The 15,795-nt window shown below is 42.9% G+C and overlaps 1 protein-coding gene across 1 annotated transcript in view; it reads left to right on the forward strand.

The window, feature by feature from the left end:
* Window positions 1–15,795, forward strand: part of FRAS1 (Fraser extracellular matrix complex subunit 1) — a 461,640-nt gene that overhangs the window by 252,410 nt on the left and 193,435 nt on the right. The window contains exons 19-20 of the mRNA XM_081241677.1: window positions 4,879–5,019; window positions 7,757–7,900. Of these exons, the coding sequence (XP_081097803.1) occupies window positions 4,879–5,019; window positions 7,757–7,900 (285 nt within the window). The remainder of the gene's footprint in view (window positions 1–4,878; window positions 5,020–7,756; window positions 7,901–15,795) is intronic.

Raw genomic sequence — 15,795 nt, forward strand, 5'->3', positions numbered from 1 at the left:
TTCCCTTGCATTAATTGAATAAAATACTTAGCGTCTGTATTAAGCAACGGTCTTTAATGTACTCCCTGGAGTGCTGACATAAGCTGTACAAATGCATGCCTTCTAGAAATGTTCCATCTGCTTCACTTTCCCCTTCTTGCTTTTATAGCATGGGTGTGCTAGGCTTTGGGGATTGAAAGACGAAAAACATAGAGACCATACCTTAAGGAAAGCGTGATCAAGTTGAGAAGACTGACACTGAACAAGTAATTAAAAGAACATGATACAGGTTGTAATGGCTGTAGGCACAAAATACAGGAAGAACACAAACAAGGAGACTGACTGTCGCTGGGAGAAGGTATGAGGAAAGATTTGCAAAGGAAAACCACATCGTCAGGCTGTGGAGGATGAATGGGAATTCACCAGGAAAGAAGGTGGGAAAGGGCATTCTAGGCCAGGGAAACAGCAAGTGCAAAGGCATGGCGTATCTGGAGAAGCATCATGCATTTGGTACTCCTGCAGTGTAAAGTCCAAAGGGTGAGTTGTAGGGAGTGATACTGGAGACATGGGGGTAAGTCCTGTCATGAAGGGCTGTATGTGCTGTGCTCAGGAGTTTAGACGCTACAGCTTTTAGAGAACCAGTAAAAGATTTTAAGTAGGGGAATAACTTGGTCAGTTTGCATTTTATAGTGAGCTCTGCGGCCGTGGTGTGGCAGGTAAGTTGGGAGAAACAGTGGGGCTGGTTAGAAAGCTGCTGCACTAATCCACATCAGGAGTGGTGTTGAAGGTCTACACTAAGGGGCCATGGGGGTGGTTAAATTGGGATATTAGACTGAGATTTATGAAGTGGAAGTCAACCTACCTTGGCTGTGTTGTGGTGATGGAAAAGTAGAAGTCTTAAGGATCTCAGCATGAGTGTCTTGGTGAATGGTGGGGTAAAGGTGAGCCAGGGAATGCAAAAGAAAGACCAGGTAGGGGGTAGGCTGTTGGGTTGGAGGTGGATAGTGAGTACAGTTTGGACAGAGGGAACGTGATGCCATAATTTATAACAAGTAGATAGCGATTGAGCTTGGAAATGGATACTGGTAGTATTGGGGGAATGAGGAGTATGAGATACTGGTGAAACAGCAAGCAGAGATATCCCTTAGGCAGTTAGATTTATGTGATTAGGGTTCAGGGTAAAAGTCAGAGCTGTACGCATAAATCTGGGACTCACCAGCCTGGAGGTCATCATTAAAGCTATGGATGCTTGCCCACGAGTGAGAAGAAAAGGGCAGAGGGTACAATTTTGGGAAGCTCCAGTATTCATGTTGTAAACAGAGAAGGGCTAAAAAGAAAAGACCAAAGAGAAAGGAGACCTAGAAGTGTCTGCCAGTGTTTCCATCCACCTACCCTGCCCCCCCACCTTCATACTTGCCCACCCTTTCAGTCAGCAGAAACTCATTTACTGAGAACTTGTGACATGCCCGGGACAGGTATTGCGGGAGTCACAGAGATGGAGATGTGATTTTTACTCTTTAAGGGTTCCCAATCTAGTGCGGTGTTGGGTAGGCAGGTTAGATCAAGTTCATTAAAAAAAGAAAGAAGGAAAAGAAGGGTGAGGGAAAGAGGGAGAGCGATTTTATTTGACTTCACTCCTTTTTTTGTGTGTGTGGTACGCGGGCCTCTCACTGTTGTGGCCTCTCCCGTTGCGGAGCACAGGCTCCGGACGCGCAGGCTCAGCGGCCATGGCTCACGGACCCAGCTGCTCCGCGGCACGTGGGATCCTCCCAGACCGAGACATGAACCCACGTCCCCTGCATCGGCAGGCGGATTCTCAACCACTGCGCCACCAGGGAAGCCCTTGACTTCACTCCTTTTAACGTTCATCCCTCATCACAGTATTCCTACTGCATATCCTAGAGGATTTTGATATTTACATCATAATTTGAAAGACGTCTACCTCCAAAAATTGTTTTGACTTGAAAAGCCAGGAAATTTTATATATGAAAATTGGGATGCTGGCCCACTTTTTGTATTATTAAACAGAAAAAAAAATAGTAGTAGTGTTCATTGTCTGAAATTTAAATAGAAAATAGAATGAACAAAAAATTGATGTTTTAATTGTCTGAGGTAAAATTTTTACCGGAGTCAGGTGACTGGAATTTACAACCATCTGAGGACACTTTTAGTACTGACACTATTAGTGCTTAAGCAGCTCAGTTATGCTTTTTCAGAAATATACTCAGCCATCAACCGGAAAGCCACTCTCTAAAAATGTAGTGTTACATGGAGAAATTATTCATAGAACTTTTTTCAGATCTCTTACATATATGCCCTGTAATGGAGTTAGTCCTCCTTGAAGGATCTTAGACTTCAAACCAGAACTGCTGCTATGAAATCATTCCATAGCATGATAGACCCTCATAAAAGTCACTAAAATAGTGTAGACATTTCCAAAACCAGCACAGAATTGAAGTTTCATGAGCTTTTTTTAAAGATGCAAATGCCTGTAGTTACAGAAAGAGAGTATCATAAAGAAAAAAATACATTGAGAGGAAGGTCACCCAGCATATCTTTTTCCCTCTGTGCCACACAGCAACTAACTAGCTCATTATCTATTTGGTTCTTAAACATTTCTAACGAAGGCAATTCTGAAGTCTGCCGTGGGGATGTCCAGTGAGGCTTATTTCTAAAATCTACTGAGAGGCAAAGGGCCTTTCTCCTGGAATTCTTGGCCCATCAACCTTTCAACTCATTTGTCCTCATTGCTTTCTTGTTTTATATAATTCAATAACAATCTTTATTCACATTGAACCAGGTTATCACATTGATTTTGTGACTGAATGGAACGAGCTGAATTAAGTTGTGTGCTCATAATGCGTTAATTCACCTTCTCCCAGTTTTCAATTCTACAGTGATATGCTTTGATTTCCTATTTATTAAGGAGGTATAACAGGAAGAGCTAGAGATTTTAGCAATCTTGTAAAGTCTAATATGAACATATTAGTATTATCATAAATATATTTAAGTATGTAGAAGTATGTTGCTTCCCCACATCATCGTGGAGGGCTTTGTGTTGACAATATAATTTACCTGTTTTTTGAAATATTGCCACCTGACTTTCTATTACATGCTGTTTCACTTTGCGTTAAACGTCTTAAATAATGAGCTAATGTGTACCCCTCTTCTATAATATTTGCTTACCTATTCTATTTTTTTTTAAGAGGAAATATTTTCCCAGGGATTCTGAAAATACTTGGAAAAAATTACTGTGACTTGTGCTATTAGAGTTGTTAACAAGGCAATGTAAAAAAAAAAGGAAATTATTTTAAAACGTGGAACTCTGGCTCTGTTTTTCACAGAGTAATAAATACTGTTGAATCGATAGAAAGTTCTGCAATGTATCCAGGGAGGATCATCAAAGTTTTATCAACCAGTAAGGTGGGGTGTACTGCCCCATTCAAATGGGTCCTGGCCTTAACTCAGGAGCAGGGTCCTGGAGGCCTCCTGGTACAGGTATTAAACCTTTAGGTTCTGGGTTATGGATGAAGCAGGGTACCAGGGTGGAGCACCAGAAGGCTTAGGACAGCATCATATACCAGCCATATACCGGGAGTTTCGTACTTTAACAACCAGTTAAACTGCTGGACCAGGACATCCTGGCTTGTAACAGCCCCACATAAATCAAAGATTGAAATTTGCATTTTTATTGGGGGTTGGTGGAAATGGAGACCTCAGTGGGGTAAAATCCCATCTGGTTCTTCCAAGCTGCTGGTCTCTAAATCTTCCAGGTGTTTGCTAGAGGGGGCAGAGGAGGCAAAGAGGGGACTGAAGGCTGTGAATCTTGTCCATTGGAGAGAAGGTGGCCTGAAATGCATGGGGTCACCCCATGCATTGTCTTACAGTTGTTTCCCCAGCACCTAGACCTACTTGAGGCTTAGTAACAAATGAATGAATGAATGATTGGAGGTGAATGACTGGCTGTTTCAAATTGTAGATTTTGTTATTATTCAGATACGGTGAGGCCAAAAGATCAAGAGACGATTGCTATAGGAGAGAGAGTTTGTTACTCACAGTTCCCAAGAGGAAGGCCATGTCACATCATGCAGGGGCCATACAGGGAAGCACTAGAGTTGGTCAGGAGGCAGAAGGAGCGAGGGGAAAACGTGGGCAAGAGGCTTTATTGTGGTTTCTGTGGGAAGAAACGAGTGAGGCAGGGTAAACAACCCCTGTAGGGTCCACACCAGTACGTATAGTTTATGCCCTCATTTTATACATGACGACGAGGGAGCGTTGAGAAATTATATACCTTAGTCAAGGTCACAGAGTTGTGATGTGATGCTCTTATTCTCTGTTATACTCCATCCCCCATTTATTATATTGCAGTTACATGCTTGTGTGTCTGTTGACGCAGCTAGTTTGGGCCGCTCGAAATGTTGGACAGTTGTTCTCACCTGTGTATATTCAGTCTCCATCAGAGAGTAGGCATCATATTAAACCTTTGTGGAATCAGTAAGTAAGGCTTCCATCACCTTTCTCTTTCATTTGAGCAGCCTGATCTGTGTGATGGTAGAGGCACTGTCCTGAGGGAAGGAGACCCGTTTGTGGCTTGCTGTTCTTTATCTGACGTTCTCTGAGAATGGGAACATGGGAAGAAAGAAATGGATGACTCTGCAAGTGGTTATTTCTGTGTTGTGGCATTTATGCCTTTCTTAATCTGGGTTCTGCAGATGCTTGCTTTGTAGGATACATCCTTGAGAAAGAAGTATGTGAGATGTGTGCCCTGTCCTTGGAAAAAAACTCAGTGAATGTGCAGAACTTATATTGATGCAGGAATGTTAACAGGAGGGACAGAGCTACTGTCCTTGTCGGATGGTGGCTTTCCTGATTGTCTCCTCTGCCTTATCTTCCTTCCAGCTTGCCACCAGTCCTGTTTTGGGTGTGCAGGGAAGAGCCCACATAACTGCACAGCCTGCTGGCCTTCCCACGTGCTGTTGGATGGGCAGTGCCTCTCCCAGTGCCCAGATGGGTACTTTAACCTGGAAGGCAGTTGTACAGGTGAGTATGTAACATGCTGGGGCATATTCCCTGTGCCCATGTTTTATCTTCATAATGCAGCCCGACTCGGTAATTAGAAACCTTGTCATACCAGGGGACTAGGAATGGGCTGTGAATCCTTGTCTTGAACTTGTAAGAGTCAAGGGGTAGAGTGAGGGGAACAAGTGAAATTCTGTTCATCCAATAGGGAAGTGTGGATGAAATGAAAAATTAGAATCAGCTTTACCCTCTTCATACAGCGAGGGGTGGATTTAATGGTGATCATCACGGAGATGAGCTACCACAGGTTCTCATGCATTTTTGTGGGATCAGGCGTTTGGCATTGCCTCTGCGGGTCTCGGCCCTCCTTCCCCTGGCTGCAGCCTAATAGAGCAAAAGGAGAGAGAGGTATTTATTTTCTTCCTTGACGTGTCAGTCCAATATGTGTTTTTGTTTTTTATGGTACGTGGGCCTTTCACTGTTGTGGTCTCTCCCGCTGCGGAGCACAGGCTCCGGATGCGCAGGCTCAGCGGCCATGGCTCACGGGCCCAGCCGCTCCGTGGCACGTGGGATCTTCCCGGACTGGGGCACGGACCCATGTCCCCTGCATCGGCAGGCTGACTCTCAACCACTGCGCCACCAGGGAAGCCCATCCCAAAATGTTTTTAAGAGCACCTTTATATTTCAGTGACAGAGATTCTAGAAATTGCCAGTTCAGGTTAGTGCAGGGTTTTTTTGGACTCGACAAAATACTAAAATTTAAGCACCTTACTGTAGCACTGTGTTTTCTTGTATCTACAGAAAAAAAGACAAGACAGAACACATTCTATCATGATTATGGTTTTATTTCTAAAAATAGAGTGTTGAGGCCAACTTACAGGAAGAAGCCCATCGTTATGAAATTGTTTGGTATGTGTTTCTGGAATCGGAAGACAGGTAGTAAATGTATAAAATATTTTTGAAATAAATTAACACTTGTAAGATTCATCTGGCCTCCAACACCAAAGAGGAAATTTAATGTGAACACAGATTAAGACCACTGAAGATCACTATTATATTCCTTCTGGAATTGTCTTCTTCCACTAGCTTTTCAGTCTCTGTAGGCCCCTGATGGGTTCCTTTACTTGAAACACTCTACCAAGCTCAGTGTGGGGGGGTGTTCCTGGTTTCTTTGTCACTGGGGTTGTCTTTGAAAACTGTGGTCTGTCCTTATGTGCTCTCACCCTCGCCCAGTTGGTTTCTGTGTGTGGAAAATTGTTTGGGGAGGAAAGTCTGAGTAGCTCTAACTCTTCTCTGCCTGTGCCTCTGCCTGCTTGAAGCCCGCAGATGGAGGGCACCGAAGGCGTCAGGGCACCAAGGTTACTGGAAATATTCTGGCAGGGAGGAAGCACTGGGCGGTGGGAGATCATCCTGAGAGCGCTAGTATCTTTTGGACGTGCGTTTGCAAAGTTAAGAGCCTCAGGAATGTAGAAGGGGTGATAGTTCATGCTAGCCTTCTAATCAGCAGTTCATTTTCTTGCTTGCTTGCTTTTTTTTTTTCTCCTATAACTCCTTATCTTCCCTTGGCCTCCCACCAGAAGACATGAGAGGCAGTTGACTTTACTGGAACTCTGTGCCTTTTCTTCCCACCAGCTCTGTGCCAGAAGGGAATTCTTTGTCATCAGTTCCAGCAAGCTCTACCCAGCTCCAGCCCTTCATCTCCCCTCCTCTTAGAATCAGACAGGCTTAGACCTTCTCGTCCTTGGCAGAGAAATCCTTGCATCTCCTTCCATGCTGCCCACCTTGGCAGCACAAATGCAGCCACAGCTGCAACCTTCTTTGATTCTTTGCCATCCTTATCTTTATTGCCTACACTTATTGGGACTCACTGCTCTTTTTCAGTGTAGTACCTCTCAGTAATTAGGTGGTTTTTCTGGGGAAAACAGCTTTGACAGTTTTGTCTAAGGGACTGAACTTCAAACATGGCTCAGGATAACCTCCAGAAAGAGGCCTTTTTCAGTTCTTTGTATTTTGATTAAGTGTTGCTGCTAAAACAGGCATCCAGGCTGTGGCCTGGAGGGAGAGCACGGCTGGCATCCGACTCCAGTGAGAAGTTTTATTTTCCCCTGCTGTGGATGGTTCCCCCTTTACCTGCCCGGGATTTCTAAGAAGCAAAATGTCTCCCTCTTATGCCTGTCTCGCTCTTTGAATTTTAGAGAGTGAGCGTCTTACCACTTGCTTTTCTGCTTTGTAACTTTGACCTGAACTTCCTTACTTACATAGATGGGGATGGTCATGCTGAGCAGCCAATTCCTCTCATTCAGTGGTTCTAGATTCCACGTTCTGTTCATGGCCAGTGTTTTTTTTTGTTTTTTTGGTTTTTTTTGCGGTACGCGGGCCTCTCACTGTTGTGGCCTCTCCCATTGCGGAGCACAGGCTCCGGACGCGCAGGCTCAGCGGCCATGGCTCACGGGCCCAGCCATTCCACGGCATGTGGGATCCTCCTGGACCGGGGCACAAACCCATGTCCCCTGCATCGACAGGCAGACTCCCAACCACTGCGCCACCAGGGAAGCCCCATGGCCAGTGTTTTCACTGACACTAGAAATGCCGTCTTTTGGTCAATGCCTAAGGGTGTGCCAGGCTTGCTCAGGAATCTTCAAAAGATGATTAGTATTTGAAGTCTGCTCTTAGTGTAATTTGTGGAGTACATTAAGTACTTCATGTGTTTACATGCTGAGCTGCTAATTCCAATCTTGGTTCTTGTTTTTCCTTCTAGAGTGCCACCCCACCTGCAGGCAGTGCCACGGCCCATCGGAATCTGACTGCATCTCCTGTCACCCTCATGTTACTCTGGCTGCTGGGAGCTGCAGGACCAGCTGTAAAGAGGAGCAGTTCCTCAACCTCGTGGGCTACTGTGCTGGTGAGTGAGACCCCCTTCGCAGTCTCAGAAATCACTAGCCAAAGGCTCGGGTTCCTCCTGCCAGGCTCCAGAAGGCTCTCGTATTTGTCCTTTGTCATCAGAATAAGAGCTGTCTTTGGAAGATATTTGTCTCATGTCTGAAAACTCACTTCACTGCTTCCTATCAGACATTTAGTAAATATCTGTGGATTCAAGTGGAATCTTCTAATAATACTCTTGCAATTCCTGAGAAAACTTAGACCCTCATATTAATGAAGACTGAAGTCATTATAATGGTTCCTTATGTGCATGTGGTCACTTCAGCTTAAGAGAGCAGGAAGTATATTCAAAACAGTCACTCAGAAGACTGTCGCCCTCTTGTCTACATTATCTCCTGCTGTGGGGAAACTTTGTCATCAGCCCCAGGCACAAAAATATAGGGAGATTAACCTAGAAGTAAATCAGTTGCTTCAGGAGATGGGATTTTTCCTCCTCAGTTTAGTACTCAGATCTCAAAAAGAAATAAATCAGGAAAGCAGCCTGGAATTTGGATAATGATGAAGGAGCCATGCAGTGTTTGTGTTCATCCATCCATTCCTACAACAAATATCTTTGTCTACTAATGGTCAGATGCTCAGAATACCAAAAAAAAAAAAAGATGAATAAGACAATTATTCTGCCCTCAAAAAGCTTACAGTCTGGAGAGGGGAACTTACAGACTAGTGGGTTATTTTGTATTTCTTGACTCACTTCTAGGAGCAACTTGAAGAGGTTTACCTGCAGCAGCTGTTGTCACACTCTGAAGGGCTTGACTGGGAGGCATTCTGGGATCCACTGGGCAAGTGGGAAAGCTGAGAAATCCGGTTGGATGCATGCTGGAGGGGTTGACCCGGCTGTAGGGTTTGTTTCTGGGCAGGGAGGAGGTATGACCAGTTGTCTAGATCAGAGTATCAAGCAGGCCCCTTCAATACAGCAAGTCAATGATAACGCTTCAAGTGTGACTGTGGCGCCATGGTCCTGGGTGATCCATTTCTTTTTGCACCTTGGCTAAAGACTAAACATTAGAGGGAATTCCCTGGCAGTCCAGTGGTTAGGACTCCGAGCTTTCACTGCTGAGGACCCAGGTTCAATACCTGGTCAGGGAACTAAGATCCCGCAAGCCGTGCGGTGCAGCCAAAAAAAAAAAAAAAAAGACTAGACATTAGGGTCCAAGATCTATACCCTAGGAAGACTGAACTGTTGAGAGCGGGGCTACAGCCAAAACAGGCTGGGATTCAGGGCAAAACCCGATTATAGAGACTGCAGACATTTTAGAGGCAATGGAAAGTAGAAGCTCAGAGATTCCAGGCTTTAGACAAATGTGATACCCCGCCGCTGTAGGGTGTGAGCTGTTTGCCAGTCCTGCCAGGGTAGTCAGGATTGACTCGGGAAGCGGGCAAATAGGAGACATTAGTGCCTCCCCTTGAAGAGGAATCTGGCAAGGGCAGATCTAACTGGTATTATAGTTTGTAAGCTTGAGTTCAGCTACTGATTCTTACACTAGGATACAAAGGAGCAGCTAGTAGGAGGTTCCTAACATGGTTAAAGCACATTAGTGGATATTTTTTGAGAATCGACTGAGTCCAGGGTGCTGAGTTGCTGTTTGAGGGGTCACGGAGATCTTCCAGGCTACTTAAGGAGGTGAACCAAAGACACAAGTACAGTTAACAAATAGTACAAAGCAATTTATGGATAATAACATCAATAGGCAGAATGGGTTGTAGGAGTTCAGAGGAGGGAGAAATAAAAGATATGGAAAGCATTGTGGAGGAGATGGGGCCTAAAATTCTTCCTGAACAACAGCTAGGATTCTGTTAGACAGAGGGAAATAAGGCGGGTTTTCCAGATGTGGTTCTACCAGGAGATGGGCGCAGTGGGTAGAACATGTGGGCCATTCATGGCCAGTGAGAGTGGTCCAACCTGGCTGAAGGACAATGGTTTGAATTAAGGCATATTAGATGAAATGGTTGGAAAATTTAAGTTGGAACCAAGGTATAGAGAACCCAAAGTTCTAGGCTGAAAAATTTGGACTGACTCTTGTGGGCAATAGGGCTATGAGAGTTTTAGGGGTGATGTGGTAACTAAGACTGTGTTATAGGCAGGAAATCTGCAAGCTTTTTGGAAGATGGATTGTAGTGAGGAGAAATTATAGTCAGAGAGAGACATTAGAAGGTTGAACCTTCGTAATGGCTTTTCTATTTCCAATCTATTCTGCATATGAACCCTAAAAATTTTATGCTGGGACATATTTTATAAATAAATGTTTATATAAGGAGACTGGAAAAATTTAACTTTTAATCAGCTCTGTTCTCTCCAATGTCCAGAGCCCTCTGATGGTAAAGTAGGTGATTAGGAATTGCATTAATTTTTTAAGGCTTATAAGGGACCACTAGAATAAAGGATCATGGGACTAGGCTAAAGGACTCTGAAAGTCCTCAGCCCTAGATGAGCAGGTTCCACTAAAATAAGCTGGAAGAGACACACCTTGGCTGTCCTTAGATTAGGTATATTAAGTGAAGGTTTTAAATAAGGTAACCCATTGTCTAGTGCTTGGAAATCCTTTGTTGAGTTGAGAATGGCATAACAATATTTGTTACAGAAAAATCTGACGGGTAATTTCAGTTGTTGATCTTTCAGAAAAGTGCACTGACCCCAAAGTTTACTTTTTCAATATATATACATATGCCCTTTCCAAACACCTCCCAATTCTCTCTGTAACACTGTAATGCATTCATTCGTTTATGGCTTCATCAAGCATTTTTTAAGCACATGCTCCATACCAGGCACTGTGCTAGGCTCTGGGGAGGCCCAGATGAATAAGATAAAGTGCTTTCATTCAAGAAATGTACTGTATAGTGAAGGAAGGAGATATGTGTTGAATATGTTATTACTGTGGCTATGAGATGAGCCTGTGGGACAGCACCCTAACCCAGACTGGAGTGTGTGTGTGTGTGTGTGTGCGTGTAGTGCTAGTGGGTACTGAAGGCTTTCTGGAACATGTCATAACTGAGATGATTTGGAAACATGAGTAAGAATTAGAGGGGTTTGGAGATTCGGAGGGGAGAGCATTCCAGAAAACGAGCCAAAGAATATTTTCTATTCAGGCACCAGCAAAGAGTTAAGTAGAATGCCAGCCCCAAGTACGGGGGTGCTGTGACCTGAAGCAGAAGGAAGCAAGGCAGGTCGTGAGGGCCTTTGTATGTTCTGTTTAAGGAGAACATGCTTTGTTATCAAGGCTGTGGGGATCTCGTGAAGGTTTTTAAGGAGGGAAGTGTTATGATTACATTTCTGCAAAGAGAAAGATCTGCAGAAGATTGTGTAGAAGAAGGCCTGAGGTCAGAAAGACCTTTAGGAGGGAGTTGTGAGAATCCAGATGAGAGATGAAGCCCTTTGATGAGAAAAGTGCTGAGGGGATGAAAAGAAGAGGCATGGCTTCAATAAGCATTAATTGTATATTAGGTTGACCTATGGGGGATTGCTGTTTTGTGGGCAAAACCTGGTCAAATACTGGCAATTTTATATGGTTCAACCTAATAGAAGCAGCAGAAGTTGGTGATCTCTTAGCCCTCAGGCTAAGGGAGAGGGAATTTTGGGGATGATTTCTGGTCAAGTAAATTCGACGAATGGGAGCATTATTTACCAAGGGCCAAAAATAGGAAGATAATGTGTTTGAGCTTGGGCAGGTTGGACCTTTGGACATCTGGGGTAGCTGTCCAGGAGGACGGTGAAAGTCTAAGTGAACACAGCTTTCTGAACATAGCCACCATGAGCTTATCGCTATCTTCATTTTACCCTAAACCTAAGGTCCTGGAACTCTTTTTTTAGCTGAAGTGTTGCTTCAATCAGTCATAAGTTAACCTCCTGGAACATTTCAGTGACTTTTATCTAAACTCAGGAAGGTGTTAGGAGGAGCCCTAGTGATAGACAAAGCAGAAGGTAATTCACCCTGTGCAGTGCCGTCAGTAGAGTTATTTCCACCATCCTTGGGAAGGTCTAACAGTGGAAGCCCTGGCGAAGCACCCTCTCTGCTCCCTCTATCGTGTGTGAGCTTTGCAGGGTGGTAGCGTTTACTCATAGGATTTATTCTCTATCTGAGCTGTACCTAAGATCATCATCAGAGACCTCTTAATTGCACTTAGCTGTTTAAGGAAGAAAATTACATCTAATCTATCACACAGACAAGAATAAACACATCCTGGGAACAGGTCCAATAATCTCAATGTGTTATCACATATGGAGATGTCATATGTGTGGGTTTTTTTCCCTTCAAGTCTATCAAAGCAAATATACAGTTCGTGAGAATAGGCCAGAGGTGAAGGCTTTTAGCAAAGATGAATGAACTGGGGTGAAAAAAAACAGGTTTTTTCTTCATAGATTTTTGTTCTTTATATTTTGCCCACATCTCAAGAAAGTTCTCCCCAAATTTCAAAGCCTGGGTTGTTCCTCCATTTGTCTTTCTCAGCTAAAACCTTTCTCCTGTTCATAGGAAAGGGTGAGAATTAAAAAGAAAACATGAAGGAGAAATATCCAAATGAAGATGCATTAAAAAAAGGCCTCAGGCTTTCTGGAATGTCTAATGGGAAGATTGTACTTTTTACTTCTTACGTAGAAAAAGAGATAATACTGAGAGTAATATTGTAGAGGGGAAGACTGCACAATTTTATATATATATTTTACTTTTAATTGAAGTATAGTTGATTTACAATATCGTGTTAGTTTCAGGTATACAGCAAAGCGATTCAGCTAAACATACATATATGTATATATCTATATTTTTTATTCTTTTCCATTATAGTTTATTACAAGATATTGAATATAGTTCCTGTGCTATACAGTAAACTCTTGTTGTTTATCCATTTTGTACATGGTAGTGTGCATCTTTTAATCCCATACTCTCAGTTTATCCCACCTAGCCTTCCCCTTTGGTAACCGTAGGTTTGTTTTTTATGAAGACTGCAAAATTTTAAACAGCTGATTTGTTAGGATGGTAGAATTCTAGGGGATTAAACATTTTTTTATGCAGTACTTTTTAAAATGCTGGTTTGTTTTCTTCATAAATCTGTGCCAGAATGTAAGCAAAAGAAGACAAGTGACAGTAAAGAAATATTGCTCTGAGAATTTTCATATTGTATTCCATGGTAGTTGAGTTCTAAGCAATGGTTAATAGGTGTTATGTGCAAAAATGTCTCGTGGCTGAATAAATTTAGGAAACTCTCGGTTAAATAAAGTTAAGCAGCTTTCCTTATTTCAGGATTTCTCAAAACCTTAAATAAGCAGATGTGCATTGTGAATCTCTGAGATGAAGGAGGCTGCCCATCATTTGCCAAACGTTTCATTGCAGACCCCTTCCTTCGATTTATTATAGACTCTCGCAGAGCTAACCACTGCTTTGCAGAACAATCTTTGAGAAGCCCTGCACTAGCTGATGTTAATATGTTGGACAATTTGTTGGCACTCCCTAAAGGTAAAACAAAATACTCAACCTATACTCAGATTGTGGACTTCCTTCCTTCCATCCCTCAATGCGTCCCTCCCTCCCGTCCTTTCTTCCTTTCATCTCTTCTCTGTGGACAAGCAGAGGGGGCCCCAAGAACTCTCAGGGTTGCCACTCTCTTGACTGCTGAGAGCACCAAAGAACAATCAGTAATTATCTTCTAACATCGGGTCTGAGAAGTGTTTGCTCTCTGAACCTGGGCTGACTGATTAGAAAACCTGTTAACATTTTTCTTGCAAATCATTGAAAAGAAAACAAAACCTTTTGAGTCCCTTCTACAATTTTCCCCATTCATTGTCACTCATTTCTGAAAGAGGAGCCTGAAAAACATGGTGAAAAAGTTGAAATGCACAGATTAAAAGAGCAACCAATCCTTGTTGTGGAATAAGCTGATAGAACTGCAACACTGAGTAATGAAAAAAACAAAACAAAACAGTTCAAATTGAACATCATTAAGGACTGGGAAAGAGCCCTGCATGAGCCAGTGTACAGCTCTCTGCCTCCAGATACTCTGACTTGAAGCCAGAGAGGTGGGAGCCAGTTCTGTTTTATAGCATTTTCTGCATGTGGGGAAAGTGGGTTGGTGCTGCTTGCTGTAGCTGCTCCTGGGGCTGTAAGCTGAAAGAAGGAAAGAGGCACACACTAAAACGTGTAGCAGTTACTATCTTATTATCATCATCAAAATCCTACCCATCAGTCCCTTGTGGCCTCACTCAGATTCCGTCCTTTCTAGGACCAACTTCCTTTTGGCATCTCCCACGTTGTAATTCCCAGGTACGCTGACTGTTTCTACCAATACCCTAGCACTTGGCATTGACTAGCTCATGTTCTCTGTGAGTTTCTAATAATAAGTGACAGTTCTGAGGGCTTATTATGTGACAAGCACTGTGCTAGTTGCTTTGAATGCATTTTGCCATTTAATACTACCAATGATCCTCCGAGGTAGGTACTAATGTTATCTCCATTTTACATATGAAGAAACTGAACCTAAGTAAGGTTTAAGTCATTTACTCAAAATGAGAAAAGTTGGAAGATAGAGCCAAGATTTGAACCTAGGAACCTAAGATGAGGACAAACATAGTTGATTACAGGAAGAAGGGATTCAAGAAGAGTTTTCTGATTGTAGATTAAGAGGTGGATCATCGGGGACTGGTATGACAAGACAGTTTGGAGAGGCACTACTGGGGAAAGTTGCAAGAACTTGCTGGTCTGTTTTAAATGCCGGAAGCTGTTTTAGATTGCCATGTATTTTTAGTTTATATACCCTTAGTAAATAAATAAATAAACTTTAAATGAAAACATTAATGCATACTAAATTTTAATAATTTATATCACTCCACATGTACTTTAATCTTTTTCAGTGGTTACATACATGCATTTTTTTTTTTTTTTTTTTTTTGCTGTACGCGAGCCTCTCACTGCTTTAGCCTCTCCCGTTGCAGAGCACAGGCTCCGGACGCGCAGGCTCAGCGGCTATGGCTCACGGGCCCAGCCATTCCGCGGCATGTGGGATCTTCCCGGACCGGGGCACAAACCCGTGTCCCCTGCATCGGCAGGCAGACTCTCAACCACTGTGCCACCAGGGAAGCCCCATACATGCATTTTTTAAAATAGTATTTAAACTTTTAATTTTATATTGGAGTATAGCCGATTAACAATGTTGTGGTAGTTTCAGGTGCACAGCAAAGCAACTCAGCCCTACACCTACATGTATCCATTCTCTCCGAGACTCCTCTCCCATCCAGGCTGCCATGTAACATTGAGCAGAGTTCCCTGTGCTATACAGTAGGTCTTTGTTGTTTATCTGTTTTAATATACATGCATTTTTCACAGTTGTAATCAGCAGCTATGTACAGGCATATCTTGGAAATGTTGTGGGTTCGGTTTCAGACCACTGCAATAAAGTGACTATTGTAATAAAGCAAGTCACATGAGTTTTTTGGTTTCTCAGTGCACATAAAAATTATGTTTGCACTATATTGTAGTCTCTTAAGTGTGCAATAGCTTTATGTCTTAAAAAACAACGTACGTACCTTAGTTAAAAATACTTTATTGGGAATTCGCTGGAGGCCCAGTGGTTAGGGCTCCACGCTGTCACTGCCAGGGGCCTGAGTTTGATCCCTGGTCGGGGAACTAAGATCCCACAAGCTGTGAGGTGCAGCCAAAAAAAAGAGAAACTTTATTGCTAAAAAATGCCAACCATCATTTGACAGCATAGGGTTGCCGCAAACCTTCAGTTTGTATAAAAAAAAAAAAGAAAAAGCAATCATCTGCAAAGCACAATTAAGCAAAGTGCAATAAAATGAGTTATGCCTGTATTTCTTTGTTATTTCTCATATCACTTTGTGTATTTCCATGTGTTGGCAAATAATTGGAAGAATCC

The sequence above is a fragment of the Mesoplodon bidens genome, assembly GCF_964165515.1.
Source record: "Mesoplodon bidens genome assembly, chromosome: 1".
In the NCBI taxonomy this organism is placed as follows: Eukaryota; Metazoa; Chordata; class Mammalia; order Artiodactyla; family Ziphiidae; genus Mesoplodon; species Mesoplodon bidens.